The sequence below is a fragment of the Molothrus aeneus genome, chromosome 4, assembly GCF_037042795.1.
Source record: "Molothrus aeneus isolate 106 chromosome 4, BPBGC_Maene_1.0, whole genome shotgun sequence".
In the NCBI taxonomy this organism is placed as follows: domain Eukaryota; kingdom Metazoa; phylum Chordata; class Aves; order Passeriformes; family Icteridae; genus Molothrus; species Molothrus aeneus.
In genome coordinates, this window is record NC_089649.1 from 29,972,770 (window position 1) to 30,000,520 (window position 27,751).

Below are 27,751 nucleotides of genomic sequence, written 5' to 3' on the forward strand. Positions count from 1 at the left end.
ATATTCAAGTGTAAAATATTTTATATGTACAAATGCAGGAACATGCAGACTGAAAGTAAAAAAAAAATATGTATTTTCATATTACTCTGAAAGAGGTTAGAGGTTTATTGCCGGAAAATCACTAGGGGAAGTGATTTTTTTTGAAGCAAAAAAGATGCAGGCCATGTCTCTCTAAGATCAAGGACTGTGTTAAGACAGCAGGCAGAGAAACATCAGGAAAATAAATAAGGCACAGAATTGCATGCAAGAAAACAGCAAACAAAACCATAAATTTGTGGTCCAAAGTAAGACAAGGGTAATGAGACTACCAGCTACTGGGAATAAAATGGTTATGTGTGTGGATGAGGTCAAAACTCTAAAAAGCATTTCTAGAAGAGAGGAAGAAACCGTTAGGCTTTTTTACATTACATTTTTAGTAGACTGAGAGGAGGAAAAAACACATAGATACTGGGTGGGGCAAAGAGCTGAAGACTATAAAATTACAAACTACTTTGAGTCAGCTCTCCAGTGTAATGTGGGAAAGACCCTAATAATAAAACTGGAGATGTATGACCAGTGTGTCTCCTGTGGGGACAAACTCCTCACTGCTCCGTGCCTTTGTGAGGTTTAATGAATGGGGGCAGGTAGAGATGGGATGCAGTGAGCCGGGCAGGGACTGTGCCAAGGCTTGCTTGTCAAGTCATATTTGCCACAGTACTTCAGGGTTGGAGCTTGAGGGGGTCTGGGACTGACTGGGGTGTGGAGGCACTTGCCAAAGCCCCCTGGGCTGGTGAGCCCTTGCACCAGCCCACCTGGGTTTGAGGAGGGGGCAAGGTGGCTGCTGCTGGTGCACCCCTGCTTGGGGCAGAGGGGTTGCATCAGGGAACAAATTGGCTCCAGAGCTGGCATGACTGAATTGTCACGTGTCACTGGTTTTAAACAAGTTTTGATTGACTTGGTTATTTGTCTTGGTTTGGAAAGACAGGAGTCTGCTAAGGAGCCTCCCCTGAAATGAAGAATGTAAACCCTCCCCACCCCTCTGAACTGCTATAAATTTTAAATTAAGGGGCTCTCAGGCAAAAATATGGGAGCAGGAAATAACAGTTCTTTAATAGGGAAAAGGAAAAAAAAGAAGGATAAAATAAACAATGCAGTACACTAGAACAACACTGACAGAGCCAGAACCCAACCTGACACCCTGTGGGTCAGGGTGTTGGCTGCAGTCCAATTGGAAATGTGGCTGCAGTCCTCCTGAAATATCAGGTGTGGTTCTGTTGGAGCAAGGAGGATCTGTAGAGAAGAATGTATTCTTCCTCCAAAGATCCAGTGGAAGAAGAGATAGCTGCTGTTTCTCTGGGGAATCCCGTGAAAGAAAAAGAAAGCCATGCTGGTGTCTCAAAAACTTCTGGATTATATCTGGGTAGCAATGCTTGGCTCCTCCCTCTGGGCAGAGCATCTCACAATGGGATGTTACAGTTCTTATCAGTCATGCAGTGACATTCAATGGTCTGTTATCAACAGATGTCCCCTCCTGGGGGAGGTGTGAATGTGGTCACTCAAAGAGAGAGATAAAGCAAACTGCTCACTTGACAAAGGTAATCTGCCATACAGATGGTAATGGAAAACAACTTGCATTGCAATCTTCAACATTATTTTTTGATTGGGTTTTTTGGTTTGAGTTATTTTTTTGACTTAGGTTTTCCCAGAGCTGCACTAGTGTAGTTGACTTTCCCAGTTGATAGTTAATGACATGGGGATGGGAGGAAAATGAATCACCAAGGCTACAGGAAAATTTATTTTCAGGAGAACAATAATGCCATATATCAACAAGGAGTTTTGTTCTGTCACTTGGTAGCTCATTTGCCATGAGGCACCATCTTGGGATCTCTGTAGACTGAGAGCAATGGCTTGTCTACATCTGAGTTAGTAGAAAATAAAAAAGGGCTCCATGATTCTTGTATGATAGTCATGGAAAGAGCCCTATAGAGATGAATGGTAGCTGGATTGAGGCCAAAGCCATCACATGCCTCTTTGTAGTAGTTGCATAAACAGAGGATGAGTAGATAATTTCCCGCTCTCTTCTGCTCTTGTTTAAGATCTGTCTTGTCATAGATAATTATAAATCAAAAATAATGAACTTCCCCTTTAATACATTTGAAGCTTTGGCATGAAGCAGTGTAAACAAGTTCTGAAGTCTAGTATATGGGAGCATTAAACCTAATTATTAATAGATAAATAACTCTTCATCAAAAACTGAGGGAGGAGTTTGGGGCTGCTAGTATTTTATGCTAACATGTATATCCATAAATAATAATAACTTGAGGATCCTGTGACTAATGTTGTGTTCACAGAATAGATACACTCTGTGCATAAATAACTAAAACAGAGAGGAGCTAGTTATTGTGCTGCCTGCCTGGACCTTCGAGTCCTCCCCCAGATCTCAGCTCTTCCCGTGCTCCTGGAATGCACAAGGATAATACTTCGATTCATGCCTCCTTCTGGTTTGTGCTTTCAGTTCAGTGATTTGGCTCAAGTGAGGTAACACAAGGATCTGGCCTTTTTAGACTATGGTCTTTCATGAGTGGACAAGTTCTCCTTTTATATTTTTGAGTTGTCTACAGAACTGTTCACAAAACTGAAAACTGTAAAGAATTATCCATGGTTAAATTAAGTGTTAGCAGTACTGTTAACCTTAGTATTTTAATTTCAGCAAAGAGGCCTTTCATTGTTCATGTGTTTTCTAAAAATAAATCTCTTCTGTGAATCTGCCTAATGCATGGCTGTACAAATCCTTGTTTTTCCTCTAGGGTTATAAACTCCTTATTATACATCCACTTAATTATTTCTCCTTCATTACCCCTTTTATCTGCATACTCTAGCGGTCACAGCTCCCCAGGCACCTATACCATTGCTATTGTACCCCTGTAGCAATTGTACAATGCTATTGTAACCTTGTAGCATTGTCACCCAAACTCTCCATGAGCCACCTTCAGAAGGATTTCCACTTTAGTATTCCATGAGTCCTATTTTCCCTCTTAATAAAGACAGACTTTTGATAGGTCTGTATAGTGACTGAAAGAAACAAGACTTTTGAAATAAACCTGCTCGTGGAAGTTGCTCTGTGATTGTTCTGCTTTAACTTCCTATATGAACACCACACAGCCTAGTGGATAAGAAGTATTTATTTTTCCCAAAGAAAATGCTTGTATTTATTCCAGGCAGCAAAAGGTTTGCATCTTTTTGTTCTTTTTTAAACTGCCCCTGTTTTGCTACAAAATCTTATTAGGAATTATTTAAGTTCATATATTCAGAAAATTAATGCTGCAGTTAAAGAATCAGGCCCAGCCTTGCAGTCTGTACTGGAGAGAAGTCTCTCTTGAGGGAAATGGTAAAAATACAAAGTGTATGTATAATTTTCAATGCTTTCACAAGAATATTCTTGTATAGTTTGGGTTGGTCTGCCTGACTAGTCATCCTGAAAAGGTCAGGCTGAAGATTACCCATCTCTCGCGTGCTGTGGGAGTCCAAACCACGTCCCCACGTACATCTGGGTCTGTGGGTGACCCCCTCGTGGGCAGTTTTCCTGTGGCTGTGGCACTGAGCGGCCTCATCCCGCGGGGTGATGCCCTCACAGCAGCCCCAGAGCGCAGCGAGCCCCGGAGTGAAGGGCAGCGCTGCCTGCCCCCCACAAAGTGTTGGGTACCCTTTGCTGCTCTCGGTTGCTGCGACCCCGGGCCAAACCCGGGGAGCAAAGCGGGTGATCCAGTGGGGACAGAACAGCCCCTCTCCTGTCCCTGTGCTGCAGGCAGTGCCGCCAGGGCAAACTGCCCCAGCTCGGGGCTCCTTCTGTCGGTGAGAGGAGTCAGGCTCTGTGCAGGAGATGCATTCCTGCAGCTGCAGGGCAGGACTGCCTCCTGGGGGTGGCAGTCACCGCAGCGTTTCGGCATCTAGGCAGAGCAAAGTGGGTGCCCCGAGCCGAGGTACGGCTGGGAGAGACCCCAGCAAACCAAAAATGCTCCTTTACTGAGAGCTGGGCACCCAAAATAGCTCCTTTTCTGAGAGCTGGGCGAGATTCCAGCCACTGTCTGGAAAACCGCTGCTTTGGTGCATAATTCACCTGTTTATGGTAGTTCACTGGACTTGTGAGATCCTGCTCAAAATGAGGCCAGAGAACTGATCCAGTACAAAACCAGACCTGGAGCAACCTCACTGGAAGGGAATGGGAGTCTCAGCAGACCATGCTGCTACTATTTTCTTGTCACTGATATTCACAGAAAGTACAACTTTAACCATTCCAAAAGCCAGAACAGAGAGTAAGTGCTTGGGAGGTATTACCACGTTTGTTGCTGATAATGTTGGTGCAGGATGTGTCCTTTGCTCTCCCCTCAAACCCCCTGCCAAGCCAGGTCTCCCACGACCCCTTCCAGCCATTTTTTAGTGCACATTTGAGGAGCCCCTGACCCCCTGTGGGTCAGCATGATGGTTCTAGGAGGAGCAGAGTGGCGCAAGAGAGAGTGTCTGGGGACAGGAGAGTAACTGTGTTACTCCCTAAGGTGGCACAACACTTTCTGGGAGTTCGTAGTCAAGTCCTCTTTTGCACCTCCCTTGAGAACTAGACAAGCATTGCCCCAAAATGCAGATTTCTAAGGCTGTACCTTAGACAAGTGCCTTGCTGATGTGCTGTCTAGGAAAGAGAGAGAGGGAGAAAGAGGTGGCTGGTTTCTGCCTGCTCATTGCTATGTTGCTCTCATACTGAGGTTGTTCGAACATTAAGAGCATTAAATAGAATAAACACCGTCTCAAGCTTTCTGGGTACTCCCCAGCCATTATACACCTCTCTCATGAAATTGTCTGTTGCAAAAATAGATGAAAGTAATGCTTTACTTTATTAATATTTTCTAATTATCTAGTTGGAAATACATGTCTCTTTTTAATATTTTTCTTCCTTTTCCCTTAAATCCACTGAAAATTACTTTAGCAGGTCTGTCAACTTGGAGACTCTCATTTGAGTGTTTTAACTGAAATAACCTGAGAAATGATTCATCATTAAAGATGGCAACAGTCACCCAAGGACAAATCCTGGGAGTAACTCACTACTTTCCCTGGAGTTGGAATTGATCTATTGATATAAACAATCTGAAATATCCCAACAGAGACATAATGAAATATAAAGCCCCTCTCTTTTTTTTTTTTTAGCCTTTTTAGAGAGCTGATGAGAGTAAGAGATCTATGTACCATATACAGCTGTGCACATGTTCTCAGGCCTGAGTGGCATCAATAACAAGTAATTAGCATCCATAGACTTGAGTGGATTAGCAGGACTGTGGAAAAAACAGAGCCTGCATACACTAAAAACTTTATTAGAACAAGCTGTTTAAAATCTCAAACTCTTATATACAATTAAGCAATATTGTGTCTTTCAAATATTTACATTACAAAATAATTTGAAACAGCTATTTGATAAAACTGTTGAATATACAGCAGTCTCACACCAGAAAGGTAACAAAAGTTCAATTTAGGGTCCCCCAATGAGTTTAGCATTACAAAAAAATTATTTTTTTAATCTCAGACCAAGAGTTATCTACGAATCTATAACTTATGATTATGTGGAAACTAAAAGATTGTTCCTTTTTGCTGAGGTTAATATTAGGGCTGTGTGCTTTACAAGTGCAGGACTCTTATGGAATTAATTAGGTGCTGGTAATATCAGCAGCCTTATGTTTGTAACTTTATGGAGGGGTTATTTCTATTTTGTTAAGATACTGATTTTTAGCATATCTAGGAGAGGTGTTGATTTTTAATTACTCTTCTTATTACCTATGTATTTCTCAGACAAATCCTCCTGTGGATCTGTAACTTTTCTGCAGGACAAAAAGGCCTCACTCTGTAAATGAGATGTCAAATTGTCTTGAAGTGCTGGATAACTGCTGAAATTATTGAAGAAAATGGAAGAAGAGGTAGCAGTTCCTTCGGTATCATCACATTTGTGAAACATTTTAGAACAGTACATAGTGGGAGACACTTCCTGTTTCCGTGCTTTTTCTCATTTTCTACTGAGGGATGATAACTTATCAGTTACTGGTAGATGTTGCAGGGTGATGGTGAGATGGGTTCAGATCAGGCTAACAATGAGGATATTACCACAGAGGCTTAAATACTCTGCAGTACACAGTGATAAAATAATTTTGAGAGTTTGCTGCTATCTTATCCGCTGTCTGGTTGCTCTTCTTTTTATTTGGCTCTTCTTTTTATATGGGTTAGAGGACCTGACTGTGTGAATGATTTAGGAAAAATGAAGGTGCATCAACAGAAGGTGTACAGTTAATACTTGTGAACTGGAATATTATAAAGTTTTGGCTGTATTAATGTAGGTGTGAAATGGCCTAAATCCCATGTAATTCAATCCACCCACGAAATTAAAGTACTGAGGCAAAACTGTGCAAAAGGAAACGACCAGGAACTGATGAAAAGTGTAAAAAAACAGGAGAGCAAGGGGCACATGGGCAAGCATTAGAGGGAAATACCAAATGGGGTAAGGGAGGAGAGGGGCCAAAGCAGTGCCCATGGTGCAGCTGCAGCCCTGAACCTCCTTCACAGAAAGGCTGGGCTTAAGTGAGAGAGCAGGAGTTGGGCAGTGGCTGTGGCAAATGCAGACCTCAGCGTGAAAGTGATGATCAAAGAGAGAGACCAGTGGGGTGGCAGGGAGCAGTGCAGATGAATGAGTGATCCCCTCCTTAGTTTAGGGCTTGGGGAAGAATAAAAGTGATGTATCAATGCTCAGGAAAAAGAGAAATATTAAAAATTGTATTTGTCTAGTGCTGAGGGAAATATCCATAACTATACTGAAATGCAAATTGGTTCACCCTCGGTCTTGTTTCACACAAGGAGGACAGGACCTAATGACAGGTGAGATTTGATGGAATGGCACATTTTTCAATAGTAATGCAGCATATATTAAATCTGGACTTTTAAAAATCAGCAGATAGAGAAAATTTCTGTCTGAATTGGCTAAGAAAGTGCCCAAAGCATTGTTTTGTATTTTTAGAGGCCGAGAAAAGTTCCTGAAGACGCAAATAAATTTTCTAGCATGCCAGAATTTAGACAGACTAAGTGACATGAATAATTATAAACCTTGAACCTAGACATTAGATCTGGACAAAATTGATTTTAAAGCATTATATAGAGATTGATCAATGATGAACACTGGAATAAGAATTAGTGCTTAATGGCACTAAGTTTACAGAAAATACATTCTCTCAAAGTAAACTTGAAAAATAAAATATATAAATGAAACTTAATTTCTGAGAAACTTATTTGGAGCTGTACAGCCTTTTATCTGAGAGGAGGACCATCTAGAATTAACATTAACCCCAAACCATCAACATCTACAACACAGGCTGCTTTCAAATGCCGCAGCAAACTGAGTTGGTGCATTGCACTAATATCAAATGGGTCATCAGTGTACCAGAACTGAGTTAAGCCATACAATGATGCAACATCACCTTTGGGAGTTGGTTCATTTTCAAAAGAAAAAAAAAAAGGCAAGGATTCCTATTCTTCATGCCCAGCTGTGCTTCAGGGAGAAGGCAGCAGCTGTTGGACACAGGACTGTGTGGACTGGAGCATGGTGTGGTGAGAGTCACTGCTGTTGTGAACTGCTGGGTCCCACTGGCTGCTCTCCAACCACACAGCTGGTAATGGTCTTAAAATACAGCCTTTTATCTTGTACCATTAAAAAAAACCCCAGTCTCTCTGTTTTGGGCATCTTCAGGTTACTGCTTTGCAAATTGTAGGACACCTAAGCAAAACATCTTTTTCTGTTGGAAAGAAGTAGCTAACAAAACTGCTACTGGAAATGATCTACTTCAATTTAAAAAAAAAAAATTCTAAATTTCAATCTTTCACTTTTTCTTCCCCTTGTGACTGCATTCTTTTAAACCAATATTCTACATGATGGGTTTACTGTCAGGAAATAGTGGAAGTGTTTAAAAAAAAGTTGTGAAAGATGAACTTAAAACACTTATTTCAAAGTTAAAAATCATCCAAACAGGGAAAAAAATTATTCTTTTAGGAAATTACTAATTAATTTTAATTCAGTAAGGAATTAATATGGTTAGATCTAAACATTTTTTCCTCTGTATTTTGACATGTCTTTAATTATTCACAAAGCTGAACCATCCTCTGTCAGCTGTTAGTGATACTTAGATGCCATCACAGAGGCTTGGGGCATTTGTTTTCTCTCTTTAATCAAGCTATGCATGGTAACTTATTAGTGATTTATTTGCAGGCAAAAAACCTGATCATGTTAAACATGTATTGAGTGGGAAGGTATTATATATTTAAATAGAATATGAGGATAGGTAGGACATAAGATATGGTAAGATATGAAACTGCTATTTTAAATAAGGCAAGAGAAACTTTGCCCAGACAAGGATCCATTTTTATGTGAGTTACATATTTAAGCTCTGATCCCTAAGAGACCTGCTATCTAAAATCAATGGACACCATTACAACATTCATATTCCCACCCTGAGGTATCCCAAGAGTCTGATTTTTTTTCATTGTAACTAAAAGTGACCAGGCACACTTAGTAGTCCTTGTCTTTCAGATATTGCAGCCTCAGTATTTAAAAACAGAAGGAGCAGAAAACCTCCTGTATCTGAAAACCTTGACCAAGTAGTTATGCATAACACATGCTTATCTAAATCTGTATTTAATGTGAATACTGAATTGTTCCATTTTTCAACCTCACTCATTAAAAAAAAAAAAAAAGAAAGAAAGAAATGTTTTCAAGCTGAATATTCCTGAAGTAGGTGGTTAGAGAACAGCCCTGGGCAGGGAGAAGGGTTACACAGGGAGAGCTAGCCCAGGGCACTCATCTGTGGAGAAAAGAAACTGAAAGGCAGTCTCAAAATAATACTTGTCACTTCTACAGGGCATTGAATCTGAAAACCAAAAAGCACTCTACAGAGTCTGTGCCCTGGCTGGGCTGCAGTCACTTCTGGCTATTCCTTTGAGAGGCTTTTCAGCTGCTGTCTGTCCTCAGAGCTGGTCTGTCAGTCCTAGCCTGGTACCTCCCCAACAGCAGTCCTGTGCAAATCATTGCACTGTTCAGAAAAAGCAAATTGAGAAATAAACACTGCATAAGCATGAGCTTCACATCCACCAAACCAGAGCAGTCCAGAATTATGGACACTGAAACAAACACCCACAAAACCAAACCAAACTGAAGAAACCCACCAAACCTGGAACAGAATTGGTTTTAAGTGCTGCACAATACACAACTGCAGAACTAGACAGAAATATGGACTACTTTGAGAACTTCCAGCAGGGGTAAAAAAGGGGTTTCTCTTGATTTGGGGTGAATCTCATTGCAAAAAGAATTTAAATGAGTCATTAATCTTGCTAGAGTGCTTTTCTTTTTTTTCTTTTTTTTTTTCCCATCTTTTCTTCTTTTCCCTTGGTGATGTTTCCTTTCTGAAGACCATATGAAGCAGAAGACAACAAAAGCATTTGCTTCTCTGGCCTTTTGAGATGAATTCTATTTAAATCCAGTTCTTCCAATATCTGGGGAATGATGAGCTTGTGTGCTGCATCCCTTTGGCCAGTTCTTTGCCGTCCTGAGGACTTCATGATTCACCATCACTGTGTACATGTGGAAAAGAAAAAAAACCACCAGTGTCATGCTCTTGGGTTAGTTGTCTCAGCAGGAAATAACATGCAAGAGTGTCTCTAGAGTTCATGAGAAGGTGTTACCAGAAAATAAATCTGTCACTCATGTAATGGATGAACTGATGCTGGCAGCAAGGGCTGCTCTGATTCCTGTCAGATGGTTCATGGCTGCCCAGCACAGCCTTTCTCCTGCTCCTGGCTCTCTTTCCTCAGCTGAGGAAAACTTTTTGGTTTACAGCTGACCTTGTAACAGGTGCATTTTCTCTTTGTCCCACTGGTTTCTGCTCGTGACTTGCTCCCTAGCCCTCTCTTAATAATGTTTGGCTCATGCCAATGTTAAAAAATGTGACATCTTATATTGTCTGATTTGAATTCAGTCAGCAGGGATAACAGCGGGGTTTTAAACCACCTCTGAAGCTAAAAGGGCCACCTATAATCTTAATATTTTACATGTTTTCTTAAGTCTCTTGCAAATTGAGGCACACCCTGGGAATGAAGTACTTCTTTCTGTACTGACCTACCATCCACCCAAAACATTTCTCTGTAGGAAGGAGTCATCCTTTTTCAGACAGAAAGACAAGAAGGGTGCCCAGCAGCACCCAAGACAAACCAAACCTCTCAGGTGATAAAGCATAGGGGGACTGCTTGTACTCCACCCCCTACTATGACCCATGCTGTGAAGGGGACAGGCTGCATTTATTTTCTGGAACAATAAAGGTCCCTGGAGCAGAGATTGGTCTTTACCCCCTCGTGCCCCACAGATCATCAGCCCTTGCCTGCTGCCCCTGCACATGCTGCCTGCTCCCTCCTGCACGCACAGGATGGGAGCCCTGGCCCCAGGCAGTTGGGGAGGGGGGGGGGAGTTGCAATTCTGTGCTCAGGCACAATCAGGATTCTAGCAGTAGCTTTCAAATGCAAGAGGTTTTGATTCAAATATACATATTTTGAACAGTGTATATTAATTTTGAAAATGTGTATATACATATGTTTGTAACTTAGCCTGCAAGGCCAGGGGAGGTGACCTCCACCTATCAGGGAGCCCAGGTTGTCATATCTTACTTCCTTTGCACAAATGTGCAGCCTTGATGCTCGTGAGTACAAATTTTACCATAATTATAGCTTTGTTTCATTTTATTTCTTAGTCTTGCCCTTTCCCTGCTCAAAAGAGCTGCTGAAAACATCTATTTATCTGTATGTAATTCTCTTTCTGACATTATTTATTCATCTAAAAATTTGGTTGGGAAAAGCAGCAGATCTTGGACTGATAAGGTTCAATTGCAAATAAACAGGAAATTTTTGTTTGTTTCCCATAAATCCCTCCACTTCAAATATCTTTTCACATTGAAATGAAGCATATTTCAAAATTTCATGTGAAATGAAATTTGAAGAAGTAGCCTTGGAGTAAGGGAAACATTCAACATAGAAATACTTTACCGCCACACAGTTCTGCTTGTCAAAAATTTTAAAAATTTTTATATTAAAAATACACTTACTCTGAAGAGTAGTTTTGAAACAACCTTCATTCTGAAAATGTCAAAGTGTCATTATTTAAATGTTTTGTCTCATATGTTTTCAAAATCATTCATAGTTCAAGACATTTGGGTCTTGATGAGCTCCCCCTCAACATCTTTGTGAAGCAAGAAAACACCACCTCTGTTTAGTGTGGCCTGAGATGTTTCCCATACTGAAATATCAATAAAATATGAAAAATAAATTACCCTAATTTTAGAAGAATTTTGCCCAAGCAAAGTAGTCTTTCAGAATCTTAAATTGAATCTAATATTCCTGCACTTTATATTCAACTAATATCCCTTGTCTGAGCAGCTCTGAATGTTTTAGAGATAAATCTCCTATTTTTATTCGCATTTGCTTGCCTTCCTACAGTTTAGGGGCATAAATTTCTCTAATCTAGTCTGATTCTAAGATACCCTTCACAAGAAAATTTGCTTAAATAATGAGTGTGCCTTTTCTCTGACTGGAGCATACTTATCTGAACAGGGCTGCTTTTTTGTATCAAGGCTTAAGCCTCACTGTAGTGTTCTAAAATAACTCTATTTTACAGGTGGGGAGCTTGAGGTAGGGTGTAGCTCAAAGATGCCTTTTGATGGCCAGGAGAAAAATCCCCTTCTTCTGCTGAGGTTAATGCAAATCCAGTACAAAACCACTCCTTTAGCAAGGATGGTAAAATGTCAGCTCAAGCTGGTAGACCCTGATGGGGTTTTTTCCCCCTTAAAATGAACTGTTAAAGATTTGGAAAGTAAACTTGATGCTAAGGGTGGTGTTGTGCCTAAAAAGCCTTTTACAGTACAACTTCTGCCAGTGTTAGCCTATGGCTGAAGCATCCTTTGTGCTGTACTCCCTGCTATAGTCAGTGGTACACTCAGCAAATCTGCTTTTAGAGAACTGCTGTGCAGCTGCCTCCCCTTAACAATTTTCCCCCCTCTGAGTTATCATTCAGCAGCAGGAAGGGAAGACCCAGATGGCTAACAAATCCAGGATCTTTTCCAGTTGCTAAGGGTAAAATTAATGTGCTTGCTTGCATCTGGAATCTAGGATCTAAGCCCTTTTTTTTCAAACAATCTGAACTAAATCAACAGCATTTATTTCACTTGCAATAGGTGTAAAAATAAACCTTTTATATACAAGTAGCTGTAGTGGACAAGCCCCATCCAAAGGTTCCTCTGAAACTGCAGCTTTGGAGCAACTGAGCTGTAAACTCTGCAGCAATGGTGATTTAACATCCCTATTTCACTTCTGAGCAAGGAAATTCAGAAAAGAGGATTGGAATATTATGACAGTCTACTGCAGGAGGTGCAATTCTGCCAGAGGCATGGTCAGTGGAATTATCTGAGGCCATGGGAAGCAGACCGAGGTCCCCTCCCAGCTCCTGGCCTTGCCCGATTGCATCACTGCTTCCACTGCACCAGGGATTTCTTGGCACAGAGGATGCCTTGTTTGTTATCATAACCTGGCACAGGGAAGCTGCTTTGCCCACTCCTCAAAATGCAGCTGCAACACAAGGGTGCAGGCAAGGGCAATGTACAGCCTCTTGTTTCCCACTGGAAACAAGAGCCAGAATTTTTAATTGGGGAAAATTGCAAGGGGTTTAGGAATTCTGGCCAAACTCCTAAGGAAACCGACCAGAAAGATTTTAAGTTTACAAGCTGGTCAGGACTGTGGTTTTGCATCCCACTGGGATCTCTGCTTGGACTATCAACTAGTGCCAGCTCTGGGGGAGTGCTGCAAGGGGGCACTGGGAAGATCCTTCATGTTTCTCATTCTCATTTTTTCCTTGCAGTCAGACAAGTCCCTGTCTTTCAGGTCACAGCTCCAGCCAAAACATCTGGCAGTGATTCCCAAGAACCTATAGGCACCAGGTGGCAGAGGGGAACTGGGTGCCTTTGCTGAAGGGAGCCAAGGACGCTATGCTGAATGCTTGTATTAACACCTTGGGAAACTGTGATTAAAGTCTGATCAGTGAGTGAAACTCCATCTGTGCCATCTGGTTGTCTGTCTTGCACCACTTTACAACGGTAAGATTATTTAGCAGTGCAGTTTACAGGAAGAGACCTGTTCAGAAATAAGAGTGTCAAGCCTTTAGTTTAAGTTGAAGTCAAAGTTTCTATATATAAACATTTTAAAACTTAAATGGACCGAAGAATAATTCTATAATTACATACAAAAAATTTAGAATTACACTGACCATATTTCTTCAAATAATAGAATGAATTAAAGTACCTTGGGTTGGCAATTGATTCTTTTTCTTCTTCTCTTACAGTAGGTAAACATTCACAGTCACCTGGAAAAAGGTAAGAAACAAGACTATAGTTACTCTTGGCAGTTGTTCTACATTTATTTCAAAAATCCATGAACTTTTATCATGCAGTCACTCTAGAATACAGTTCTGCAGATTCACTTCTGCACCCTTTCATCTGCAGGGTCCCCATAGCATGAATCTTACACCTCCTTCCTTTGATAGGTGGTGCCACAATTTATTTATTTTATATGTTCCAGTTCTCTATGTACACCTGTACATATGAGCTACTTTTGAGCACTGTCTCCTGCACACTGCCACAGGGAGAGCTGTTTGTTAATCTTCCACTGCTGACAGTTGTACCTATGCCTTATAGTCCAGCTGGGAATCTGGGGCTGGAGTTTAGGGAACGCTAACACACATACACACATGAAAGTATGTAAAATACTTGCTTCCTTCTCTCCACAAAATTTTAAAATATATTTTATAGCACTTTTTCCCCGTGTAGTACAGTTAATGTCTCTCTTTCACTACTGCCACCTAGCACATGTTTTCTACAAAAGCTTTCAGACTGAGAAGGTCAAAACCCCATCATGTGGAGAACTGTGCTAACGCAAAGAAATGCTCCAGAGAGCTTTATGTCCTGAAAAACAAAGCATGCCTAGTAGGTCAGGCAAATGAGCCATTTGGATAGAAGGCAAGGGATCAGGAATGAAAAAAATATCAGTGTTTCAGCATTTCCTAGCCAGTGAAAAGCTGCTCATGGTTCAAAATCAGGCCTTGGTTAACTCATGGCTTACTGAAGACCTGCATTTTTTGAGGAGACCCTGGAGGGACAATGCAGACCCCTTAGAGATTTTGACTGGGGAATTCACCTGGGAGAAAAATGGGGGGGAAATGCAAGGTACTCTTAAGTAACTGAGAAGGCAGCTGAAGATGCTGCTGCTGGTAGTTACTTTATGTTCTAATTGCTCCATGTACTGATAGCCTTGAAGGGAGGGGAAAGGTGAATATGAAAGGTATTCATAGGCTCCTGGCAGCAATTTTAAATAAATGGTGGTCTGAACTATGAGCAAATGCATATTTCTTCTACAATACCTCAGTGTGGAGCACAAAAGTGTAGAAATTCTGGAGACTGAAAGGATTAGATGCTTCAGAGAAGCTAATATTTAGCATTAAAATGTGTATTTAAAAATATAAATAACATTCACAGCTATCAGTGTGTTTAATAGAAATGCCTACTGGAAACTGAAAACATTTATGAGATTCTATCACATATTAAAAATAAACTCCCACACAAACTAAAATACTCCTCTGAAAAAATCTACCCCTGACATTTGTTCAGTTATTTTAGTAGGAGGGAGTCAAAAGCACAACTAAAAATGTTGTAGGGAAAGCAGTGATATGCATACAAAACACCTTCCACTGATTTCCTCTGCATGGGATCTATGTCAGCAGGCGCGAGAGAGAGGATGGAGTAGAGGGGTTACCGTGTACCATTTTTGTTCATGCTGTTCATCCATTTATCAAGCTCTTCCATTTCTATCTCCATAACAGAGGGCGTGTCTTCTTCAAAAATTGGACTTGAGAGAAGAGAGGGGGGGAAAAAGTATTACACAAAGTGCTTAATTCAAACAGCTTACAATGTAGTGATTTTGTATGACTGTTTCTAATTCCAGAGACTTGTATTAACTCTGGAAAGCCATCCTAGCCCAGTAATCTGAGGAGATGTCAGCCCAGTGGGTGTGAACCAAGGGGTCATGAACAGATGCAAGGGAGTGGCACTGAGATGCCAGCTCTGGGCAGAGGTAGGGCCAGCTGAGACACAACACAGAGGGACTCAGTGCAGAGACATGCCAGAGCACAGGATCATTGCAGCTTCTTGAAAACTGTCCCTGCTGTAAATAGAAAACTAAAAAAAAAAGATGGTTTGTCCCTACCCCTTCTGGAACACATGACAGAAGTGCCATTTCTCCAGTGCTAAAAGCTGAAGGCCTAAAGTTTCATCATAGCTGTGACTGACATTTGCAGTGACTTCAAAAGGAAAGGTCATGAGAGCTGTGTTTATTTAAATGCCTCTGCTTAGTTTCCTTTTGCTTACCATTCCTGCAGTCATATGATAGAAAATATATTTTCAGAAAAAAAAAAACATTTTTTTTCCCTCAGAGAGCCAATTCGTGAACTTTCAGCATTAATTAACAAGATGGAGATCAATAAAAGGCAACAATAAAAATTATGACTCTGAGAAGAGCCATGCAGCTTCTGTCTTGTTTTCCAAGCATCTAAGGCATTGCTCCTGTGGCAGCCAGGCAAGCCTTTCTGCCTTAAGAAGATAAACTTGAAAAACAGGGGAGCAAGACACAGAGCTTATTCTGAATAGCAAAAGCCTGTGATGAGCCTGGGAACTGATCCCCTTTGCTCATGGGGCACCTTGTACCACTTGTGGTGCTTAAGAGCAGGCTCAGTGACGTCTGTGGGCTGTGGGTGTTTGTGGGGCAGCCCTTGCCTCAGCCACCACTTACTCCTGTTCTCCTGCTCTAGTCTTACACTTCAGCCACATACTGAAGTCACACTTTATCCACCTGTTGAGATTGCTGGTGTAATTGATGGCAAAATGAAATGGTGTTTAATGTACAGCTATATTAAAAGAGGCAGTGAAGGAGACAAAGGTTAGAATAAAAGAATTTTTTTAAAAATAATGATATTCATAAAATTTACCTTTTTACATTTTCACTTCCCAGCTCATCTGAAAAAGAAGAAAGTTGGTGTTCATAATTCTGTGTGATATTTACCCATTTTATTTACAGGGTCTGGACTGCGTGCAAGCCTTGAATAGGGTCAAGTGAAACAGGTTGCATTTTCAAAAGGCATAAAAACTAAATTGCAGATGAAAGACAAAACATCTTATCCTGTTTGCAATTTTCAGAGGAACCCATTCTTTTGAATCTAAAAGCATCTCATTATTAGCTCAGCCTTGCTGGGAGGAAGCCCAGTGCTGGTGTTGCAGTGGGCAGGACAGGGCAGATGCCCACTTCCTGCAGCAGAACAGATGTGCTGAGGGAAATGGTATCCTGAAAAGGAACCACTTCTGCAAAAAAATTGTTTACTAGGAGCATTGAGACATTTTGCTACAGATTACACTTGGGCAATTCAGCTCTGTCTGGAGACTCTGGGAGCTGCTCATGGGGAGAAGGGAGTTGGACTGCATGGCAGATTAGTTCTCAGTTAGGCAAATGAAGCTGAACTAGCTAGATGTCAAAAGGGATCCAATCTACTTATGACTCCAAGACAAAGTAAAAATGGAGGGGGGAAATGGTGTCACAGACATAATTCTGATAAATATCTTCACCTCCAGGAATCAAGTGACTGAAAAACCTGACTTAAATCACCTTATTTTTAATTCATTGCTGCCAGCAGGTGATACCTCCCAGTTGTTCCAGCACATTCCCAGACTGCAGAGCCACCCCAGAACCACAGAGCCATCTGCTCCATCCTTGAGGATGCTCAAAATCCCAGCTGGCACAGGGCATGAGATCCTAAGATTGTGTTCCTGAAAGGTACCACCTTTCCTAACTCTCTGAAGAGTGTACCTGCATTTCAATCATCCAGAAACAGGCAGGCAAGTGGGTGCCTGGTTGCACATTCATAGTTTGTTAGAGGGAAACCCAGTGACTGGGCAAATACAACCTAAAAATGTGCTGAAAACTTGACTTTAAATCTGTGTTGAATGTGTTACACTGTCTGCAGGCTGATGAGCTGACAGCTGCACTCTGACCATACAGATACATTTATATGACCATCTCAGCATTTCACTTTTCAACTATGTGGTTTTATTATGACACCTCAGTTTGTTCTCCTGTGGTTTGACACTCCAAGTTACCAATTCCTTTGTTAACAGATCACAGCACCTTCCTGAAGCATTGCTCACCCTACTGCAGCACCCAGGCAGTCTGACCTAGCTCATTTGCTGTGATGTCTTCATAGCAGCCTCCACCCCATGCAATCAGGATTCCTTAAAATTGTTCCTTATAATGATTTTTCTTGATCTTATTTTATTGAAGCTCCAAGCAGCTTTACCTTGTGGGCACTAAGAGCAACAGAAGCAGTAATTTCACCTTGCCTAAAGTTGTTGAGCATAAAGACAGAGCAAGCATTTGCAGCCACAGTTATATCTCTGAGCATTCTCAACATTTCCAGGAGCCAGAGATTGGTGCCAGGGCTCCCATGGGTGTGTCAGCATGACCAGGAGGTGCCAAGAAGCAGAAGTAGCTCCTGCCCAAGGAGAGGTGTGTGGCCAGGTACTGCTGGCTGGAGAGGATCCCTCTCTTACTTGTCAAACATGCAACTACAGTCAGAGAAGGGCATCCTAAATGTGGCACCCTATCCCTTAATGATCTGTTAATGTTGAACACATCCTAGAAACAGCCTTTTGATGCACAAGAAGACAAATTTACCTTGCTTGGACTTTTTCCTTTTATGATGCATTACAAAAAATGTGATCAATAAAATCAGCAGGACCAGCAGCGCCACAGGGACAACATATATCAAGATAGACTGTTCTGTTTCTTCTAGGCTCTCCTCATCATTCACAGCAATCAGTTCAGTACTTGGAGAGCTCTGTGTATCAAAGCTGCTTTCAGTAGTGCTTGCAGTTACAAGTACTGGCTCATGGTCATCCACGGCCGAAGGGCCCGTAGCAGGAAGATGTGTCGCTGTGAAAGTGGGCAATATCATTGATCCATCTCCTGATCCATCATTTCCAGCATCTGTCAAATATATGAGGACAGCTTAACATTTTAAGAGTTTCATCAGTGAGCCACAGTGTACAACTTTAGTATTTACTTCCCATTTGATGTATTAAAAAAACCTAACAGATGCCTCAAGCACACAGATTGGAAGTCTTGGGCATTGGATGTAAAATTAGATCTCAACTTTATCACAAAATCTTACCAGTCATGACCACGTTCTTCAGCTGACTTTTCCTGGGACACGTCAGCGTGTGTGATCTGTCTGCACACAGCTGCCTTGCACAAACAGACTTCTTTTGCTGCACGTTGGCATCCGGTCTTGCTCGCATGAGAAATTATTCTGCTTCTCAGTAAACCACACCAGCCTGTTTTGCTTCCCAGTCCTGGCACATATGTTCCTCCCCTTACCCAAGGAGTTAGGTACTGCCTTCAGGGAGACCATTGTCCCTGGTTCACCAGTTCCTTTAGTTCACTCATCTCCCTGTTTTTGTACCTTTCTCAAATTTGTTAAATTTGTCTCACTGTGAAAAACAGAGTTGGCGAGAGGAAGTCTGAAGGATGCAAAAGCTGCTGACTTCCCCATCTAAGCGGACTAGAAGAGGTGTTAGTAACGTGGGGACCTCACTGCATACAGGTCCAATGAACTGTTCCTCTGACTGATTCTACAGGCTGGCTGAAGGAGTGTGTCGCAAAGCATCAGTGCTGGATATTCCCCATGAGTGCTAAGACTGGGGGTTTTGAACTTTGATCTCAGTTCTGGTTTCAATTATCACTCATTTTGCAAGAAAAATAGCTAAAATTGGCTGTGTCTGTAATAGTGAAACAAGTGCTTTTTGTGTGTTTACATAAGAGTCTATTGACTGTCACAGAGTTTAAAAGCTTTAAAGAAGTACAGCAAATTCTGGGCTGATGCTGTATTCTATATGGATGCCAAAATCCTGTTGTAGCCAAAGGTGCAAGAATCAGCCTTTATCTAAATTACAGCAGAAAAGCCTCCAAGAATTTTCTTGGCATGAAATGAAATGATGGGGTTTTTGTGTTATCTGCCCTTTCAGATACAATGCCAGCATGGTGCACATCTCATTTTGTGCAATAAAACAGGATGGAATTTTTTGACTTTTGCAATTACATGTTTCTCCTCATTCTTGCAAAGTGCTGGGCAGCCAGAGTTTCCACAAGAGTTAGCAAGAGCTTAAGGTTTTCAGCACCTCAGTGCTGGCATTTCCAATCTCACAGGACTGGAACCAAAAGTACTTAGCATTTTAAATGCTTTTGTAAACACATTAATCTTCATAATGGCCCTGAGAGATGAGCAGTTATCATCTCCATTTTACAAATGAGGAATCAGAAGGACAGGGATGCTGTCCTTCCCAGGGATGCCAAGTGAGAGAGAAAAACCTGGGATTAGAGCGCTATCTCTTGCTTAATCCAGTCTGCAGCATCTCCCACCAGATTTGTCTCAAAGATGAGTATTTCATGAGACTGTATTCAAAGAAACCCAATTTCAGATGAATAAAATTATTTGAGTGTGACAGCAGTGTTTTATCCAGATTTTTATGCTGCACATACCACACAGGCATCTGATTGTTTCATCCTTTCCTAAAAACTAGGAGAGAATTTGAATACTTAATGTAATACTGTGAAGGTCACCAGACTCCTGCAGCACAACAGGACAATGAGAATGATAGCTCTTCTGTGGCAAAGCACTTTGTATCAATAGTCTCTGTCTCTTCTGTATTTAATATTTCAATCAAGAGCAAAACCCTATCTCTGCCTCCCTTGCAGGTAACGACCCCCTTAGGTGTGTGCTGCTCCACCCCTCCCCGTGGTCTGCTGCCTGTCCTTAATCTTATGGCAGAGGGCAAGAGGGAAAGCTCCTCTCCCTTATTAGTTTGGCCGTTTGGCTTTTCTTTCCCAAGGCAGTTTGTAGCTCCCAGTGCCTGCAGCCAGTGCATTGCAATTGCTGCTGTGCAGAGCGGCGAGGCAGCACGAGAGATGTCTGTGCTGCAGGCTGTGACACGATGGACTGTGCCACGGGCAGAGCTGATGGCCTGCCACAGCCTCGCTGAACCTCCTCCATGACCTTGCTTTCTTTTCCTCCTCTAGCCATTGCCCTTGGAACCCATTGCCTGCCACATTTGATATATTGAGAGGGACAAGCCTGTTGCTTAAAATAGGGAAAGGGTGTGGAGAAAATACCTTGCTTTTCATTAATTCGTAGAGCTAAAATGGATTTTTCAAATGTCTAAAGCATGGTGTGGCTTTAAAGCAAACAGTCACACCTCATTAACTGCAGTGATAAACTTTCAGCTGCAGAGTATGCTGTGCTTGATTTCTGAGAGAGATTTTTCCAGTATCTCTGCCGCTTTGCCTGGTTTTGAACTATGAAGCAGACTTCAAATCATTTGTCTCTCAGTGAAACAGAATTACCTTTTCTAGTCTCTAGGCAAAGAAAATGGCAAATCACAGGGAGTGACCTTGCTGCCATGTATTTTTTTCACTTTGCATAAATCCAGGGACAAAACAGCATCTCTCTGGGAACACCATTTCCTCTTACAGAGTTCTTTTCTCTGAGTGAATTAAATACATCTTTCAGCAAAAGGGCAGCCAATTGCACAATGTTCTTGCAAGGACATTGCTCTTATTTCCTGCATTTTACCTGCTGCCTCAACACATCCCGCTCCCCCGTCACCTCTGAGGAGCAGAGCTCAGCCTCAAGGGACACCTCACCTGTCACCCAGCAGTTGCTCTCGCTCTCAGGCCACCCACACATCACCTTTTTTACACAGTGGGAAAGCACAGCCTGCACCTGGGCTGGCCCAGAGGCTCGCATAGGGAAGGATCTGTGCCTCCAGTCTGGCGGGGACAATCGGGCTCAGGCCTCCCAGTGCAGCTGTAGCGCCTGCCACAGCCACAGCCCAGTGAGACACAGGTGGGTGACCTCAAGACCTCAAGTTGCTATTTGTCATAGTGTTTCAATTTAAAGTGCTCAAAATAGCAAGTGGGCTGTGCTGCAGCTGGCCTGGGTGGCTGTTTGGTGGGGTGAGTTACAAGGTTTGGGCATTACAAGGTTTGGAGCAGGGCAGAAGAACATCTGAATGTTGGAGATTTTGTGAGGTGCTGTTCAAACATTTTGTCCATGCCAGATTTACAGTGATAATTCACACCATGAACTGTCTTGTCAGCTGTGGTTTCATCTTGCAGACATCTACTAGCTCCCTGCAAATGGGAATCTTACAACAATACAGCATGACATTCAGGATGGAAAAGCAAAGCCAGTGAAGTGGAGCAAAGAGCAAGTCACATGTGACCATAGAGATATCTCCTTGACTTTGCAAAGCCTGCGCCCTTTCCCTTGTTGAGCTCAGCCTCATGCTGTTGGCTACTTTCCAACATCCATATACTCATCCCTCTGCACATCTTGTCCAAGCAGCAAATGCTCATACAACGACCACATGGGCTTCACCTTTGTCTGGACCACCTGGGGCATGAATGCTGGTGACTTCTTCCTGTGTAAAGGGAAGTGGATGGGAACACAACACAGCTTCAGCCCAGCCTGTATTGCCACTTCCCATGCTTTCAAGAGAAGGGAGAGGGGCTGGCATGCAGCAATCCACCCTGAGGGGAAGGTGGGCACAGCTGGAACTGGAAGCTAAGAAGCTGGAGCTGGAAGTCAGTTTATATCTTGTATAAATGAGCTTGAACTGTTGTTTAAGGGTTCCCCAGTTGAGGTATTAGAGAATCTGTAACTCAAGACACCAAAATACTTGAGCAAGCACTAGCAGCCTCTCATAAAAGGTTCAATTAACAGTTCTTACAATTATGAAAAAGCTATGTCCCTGTATGCAGATACTATGGTATAAGGTATTACTCAAGATTTTTTACTTTAAAAATATGCTTGGGTCACTGATAGACTTTGCTTGAATTTTGGAGGTGCTCCCAAACATGTTTTTCATGGGGGAGAGAGGCAATTGAATATACCAAGTGGTTTTACAGACTGGAGTCCAAAAAATTATGTCTCAATCAAACAAACAACATTTCTGTTGTTGCAGCATTTCTACCTCTGTGCTGCAGCACTCAGAGGTGGTGATATGGGCTCCCTGATGAAGTAAGCAGGCAAACAGGTTTCTGAATTCGCTTGGATGTGAGGCAAAGGGAAATAGCAAAGGAAAACAGCTGGCAGTCAGCACATTCAGTTTTGTTGTAGAACCATCAGTCTCTCTGCTGCCTTGCCATCAGACTCAAGGACTGGGTTCTCTCAAGGGAATTTTTCAAATTACACCAGAGTGCCTACTGACAGAAGAAAAAGCAATGAGCTAGAGAAAAAGCAAGAGCTATGTCAGTGGTATAGCTAGGCTTATTAGTCTGAAAGGAAAATTTTTATATCTCCAAACTTTCCCATAAGCTATAAAAATGCAGTGAAAGGAAGGCTCACGAGAAGGTGACAGAACAAGAAAAGGCTGTAAAGCTGGAATAAAGTTACTATATCCTATATCATTCTGCTCCATGCACACATTCTGTTGGTGGTGTAGTCATACCACTCCTCACAGTCTGTGTGATCCTCTGGTGTATTGCTTGGCTCATCCCTGCACTGTTCCTCCCTCCACATTTCAGGTTGATATAAGAAGGCTGTTCCTTGCCGTGGCCAGGACTTGCCCAGCTGCCTGTTGTGGCAGGTCTTGCCTGTCAATCTGGCTAGAAGAGGAATCCTTAAAAGCCTGCAGGCTAGCTGTTGGGAGCATACACTCTTCTGATGAGGGAGCACAAGCATTTCAGGGTGGCTAATCTGTAGACAAGATCCTATTAAAACGAGGTGCTTAGAAAGCGTTATCTAGGTACAACCTGAAAGAGGAAACAACTGTTTAAGCTCATTTATACAAGATGGAAACTGCTTTTCCTCACTGTATTTCTATCCAGCTGAAGTGCTGCATTAACAGGCAGCATTGCAAATTCAGTCACACGTTAGAGTCAAACTGTGAACCTGTAGTCTCATTGCTCACCCCGAGTACTACAGGCTTTCCAGACCAATTTATGCATTTAGTTGCTTCTGCCTAATCTGATGGCCTTCTAGCTCTGCATCTGTGATACTCCTGCGACTTCACTGTGATGCAAATCTCTCAGTGCTTCTTGCTCTCAGGAGGACCCTGAAATTAAAGATTCAAAAGCTCCGGAGGCTTTCCAGCTATCATAAAATCTCTTGAGGGAAAAGAGACTGGTGTCACTGACTGAAAATTAGTATACAATCTTGCTGATGTAAATGAGAGATTTTCTGAAATGTTCCTGAAGCAGTTGAATAAAACAGTGAATATTTGTGTGTGTGGCTAAAATGGAGGAATGGTGGTAAATACATAGGAGGAGTCGATGTGTTCAGTAAAAAGGATATTTCATCTGCTTTTTAGGGCACTGCACTTTGGAAAGAGAAAATGTAGCAAATCCTCATTTCTTACATTGTTGCTTTGCTTTGCTAGAAAATTTTAAAAGGTGATTGTAACAGGTTCAAACCCATTCTCAGTTCATTACTCGAGGGGGGAACAGGTCAAAATTATTACTCCATTAGAGACCTGGCTTTGCAGGGGAGGCAGCCTAAAAGACCCTTCTCTGCCAGAAGAGAGTCGCTGCCTGTGCTCATGGTACAAGCTGCTGAATATCTGGATCTTTGATAGCAGTGTTTCTTTGAATGACAATTCAAAACAATAGCACAGAGACAGACAAAATAGAGCACTACCTGCAAGCACCCCAGCTCTTCCACTTGGTGATATTACATGTTTTACTGCTCCTCTCCCTCACACATTTTCTTCACATTTTCTTGCTCCCCATGTCAGACCGCTTCGGCTGCAATTTCCCACCTGTTTCACCGAGCACAGTGGGAGATGGCCTAGCCTGGGAAATGACTCAAGGATCAGAACATGTTCCTATAAGCTATAGTAAGGGTCTTAATGCTTGTTACTAGGGCCAGCACACACACCTAGGCAGGTCTTCAGGGCTGCTGCAAGGCTGAGCAGTGAGTATCATCCCCTACAGTAGAGATGATGCCCTGCACTGTTACCTGTAGGGCTTCCTGACTGCATTAAAGCAAGGGGAAGGGAACTGGTGCAAACCCCAATGTCCTCTCAGTATGGAGCTGGGAGAAGGCCAGCACCCAGAGCTGAGACCTCAGGAATGCTCTTAGAGCTACTGAATTAGAGTGATTGTAGCATCACAGGGAGAAAAGCATCCATAAATCATAATACAAATGGCAAGGCTAGGCTTTTACGAGGTTCTGGCATGGTATGGGAACAGGACTTATAAAGACTTTAATCTGTCTGTGCTGCAAGATTTAATCATACTCTGTTTGCCTATTTTCTGAATGGTCTCTAGACAGTACACTGCTTAAAAGGTGAAGACTGTGTCTGGCAAAAGGTGAAAAAGTTCCCTTAAAGGTCCTGCCTTGTTGATCTGTGAGCAAGGAAGGGTGAGAGCAAAGGATCTCCCTGAGAGGCTGCCCTCAGCAGAGGGGCTCCTGACCCACCAGTGCCTGTGGGGTACATAAGCGCTACATAAACCTTCCCCCCATCAGTTTTATTTCCCCCCCAAGGCTCAGGTTCACAATTTCCCTGTCCCACCCACAGTCAGAGTAAGCCCCCAGGTACATTTTGGAGCTGGTTTAATAAGCAAAAACTGCCTTTGTATGGGGAGCAAAGGTGGGTGCTCTATTCCGCTTCCCTTAGGACTGTGGATTGGCTCTGTAGAGTCAGAGCTGACAGGGCTTGGGGAGGGCTCTGGCAGGACTGACTCACTCCCAGAGAGGAACTGTTCCAAAATCAACCAGAATTTGAAGGTGGACCTACTGGTAGGAAGTGGGAAGTGTCACACACCTGGTGTGTGACATCTGTCTGGTGCTTCCAGCAGTCCCTAATGCCCATTGCAGAGAAGGGCAGAGTGCACCCACTCATGAGCTGAGGGACCCCGGGCTAATATGTCCCCCCCGCCCCATGGGGACGTGGTGATGAAATCATAGCACTCAGTACCCTGCACATGAGCTAGAGAAGCAGGAGCCTGATCACTCTGCATTGCCTTCATGTCTTCATTCTTCATTGTACTCCTCCATTTCCTTGGGACCTCTGTTTAGCTCTGCCCATGGCAGGATTTTTGTTCCTCTGACTGCTTTGATTCTGAGCTGCACTCAGTGCTTGCAGCATATTTTCCTAACGTGTCTGCAATGCAGCAGGGCTGTAGTAACACAGCCAAACCCAAACCATTTTATACCTCACTTAGCTCGCTTGTACAGCTAAGCAAGTCTTCTAAGTGCAAGCAGATCAGCAGCACGCCAAGAGCCTGCAGCCCAGCTCTAACCCTGCTTAGAGTACTGCTTTTCAGGGAAAAAGCACTCACACCAAAACACCAATTCCAGCAGTGCATTTTAGGACATTAAGAGAAGTCCAGTAATGTCTGAGAGTGACCATTCTTTCCCTGCTTTCTCAAGAGCTCTTGCTCACTACAGCAACACAGAGGCAGCAAACACTTCTAGTCTGTACCAAGTCATTTTGGCAGGGATTTGTTTGACCCCAAAAGGCTTACAAGCACTACCTCAGCAAGGTTTCCCTACAAGAGCTGCCTGTCATATTCAGCTGCTGGCTGCCAAAACACCAGTGGAACCAATGATGCCTGCAAACAGGCGAGAATCTCTGCAACGACAGCCCAGTGCCTCAGCATTTTGTCACAAGCTGCTTTTCCACTCATGGTTCTTCTCTTCAGAGGGTAAGAACCTAAGTCCATGGTGCTGGCCACTTTTTTCTGCAGCTGAGAGTTCAAAATATTTGTCTCCGGAACCGGCTGTTCCTTTGTTAAACCAGTTTCAGTGCACCGGGGCTGCGGAAATCGGCAGTCCCTGTTTGAATGGAAGCAGTGCTTTGCCTTTAACTTTGCTATTAAACACTGATGGTATGGGTGTGGGGTTTAAAAAAGCTTTAAAAATAACTAAAATTAGGAGCAACATGCCTGGTAGCTCAACATGGAAACTCCCGTTCTCTACACACCTGCAATTTAGGAAAAGTTTGCAATTGTAGGATTTGTTTGCTGCTGTTCGGGGATAGGTCTAAGGGAAAAAAAAGTCAAAGCTTTGAAAAAAAGAGGCAACTGGAAACAGAGAGGGTAAACACAGCAAAAATCAGCAGAGAACAAGTCCCCACAGATCTCCTCCCTGTGCTCAGTTTGGAGGGTGTTGCCCTCCAACTTGGTCCCATTGCTGCAGGCAAGACACGCGGTCCCACCTCGGCAGGGAAAGGCGCTTTCCTACTCACCAGAGGCGGCAGATCCCGCAGCCAGCGCCAGGGCCGAGAGCAGGGTGAGGATCCCGGGGCTCCGCATGCTGCCCCGGCAGCGCTCCCACCTGAGGGGCGCTCCGGCAGCCGCCCTGCTGCACCCGAACATCTACATTTCCTGCTTCCTGCCGGGGAGCATCTGAGCTGCATTTCTTCAGGAGATGGACTCTCTTTGATGGGTTTTAGGAAGTGATGTAATTCCGTCTGGGCCTGTCAAGTGAGCAATGATTGCAAAAGAAAGAAGAAAAAAAAAAACAGAAGTTGCTCTTCAGGCACACACTTGACTGAGGCACCTTTATGCTGTAGGTGAGAGAGCTCCCGCTCTCTTCCTCTCCTTTCACTCCTGACTTTACCACCTTCTATCTTCATCTACACACAGTGCCACAGATCATACAAATACAGATCAGACACAAAACTTCATATATGTATGTTAGCAGGAAGGTTTTATGTCACTTTTCAGGGTGGTTAAGCAAGAAAATTTCAATTGTGCCTCCCCTCCTTCCTTGGTTTTCAAGCTGTAATTCTCCCCACATCGGGGTGGGAGACTGCATACATTTACAGTCCCAAAAGGCAGCCCCCAAGTGGGCTGTCTTCAGCAAATGGCATGAATGGCTGGCTCTCTTAGGAGCCTATAACTGACTATTCTGGGCTGGTTCGTGCAGAGGAAGAGGAAAAAGCAGAAAACCACATAATTTTTTTGTTATGAGCAGGTGGCTTAATGAGCAAGTGCTGAGACACTGGTGTGATGATGGCTGCAGATGACAGGGGACAGAAGGTTTCAGTCTCCACCAGGATGCAGGGCCTGGCATGGGGGCCCGCAGTGCCACAGTTGTGTGAAGTGGCAAGGGGAAAGTAATCCTGCCTCCCTTCCTGACTCCTCTTTATTTTTGCTCCCCCTTGGCAGTCTCTGTCTGGGTGTGAAGACCTTGGCTGTTGCCCCTCCAAACACTGCCGTGTCCTCTGTTCCCACCATCCCATCACTGTCCACACACTCAGAAACATGTAAGAGCTGGCCAGGGGCTTCCACGTGTTTCCTGTTGGGTGGTGCTCTGTGGGTAAGAGCAATGGAGAACTTAAAAATTAAACCAAGCATTTTCAATCTTCTTGCTGTATAAGCCTAGACAGGGCTCAGGATTTGGATCTGGATCTAAACCACACATGTACCCAAGCTGGGAGAGTGGTTGGATCATAGAATTGGGTTGTTCCACCGTAGAAATAAGTGCTAGGTCTAAAATTAATCTCTCTGAGCTGAGGAGAGTTTGCACTCCAGGTTTTACTCTGGAGTATCCCATGTAAGA

The 27,751-nt window shown here is 43.0% G+C and overlaps 1 protein-coding gene across 1 annotated transcript; it reads right to left on the bottom strand.

Moving 5' to 3' along the window:
- Positions 1-8,802: 8,802 nt before the first annotated feature.
- Positions 8,803-26,577, bottom strand: TMEM154 (transmembrane protein 154). The gene is made up of 6 exons (XM_066549022.1): positions 26,433-26,577; positions 17,860-18,171; positions 16,124-16,151; positions 14,903-14,988; positions 13,390-13,450; positions 8,803-9,624 (listed from the first exon to the last, which is right to left on the bottom strand). The coding sequence occupies exons 1-6, from the start codon at positions 26,560-26,562 to the stop codon at positions 9,609-9,611; spliced, it is 633 nt and encodes a 210-aa protein (XP_066405119.1). The 5' UTR covers positions 26,563-26,577; the 3' UTR covers positions 8,803-9,608.
- Positions 26,578-27,751: the final 1,174 nt, after the last annotated feature.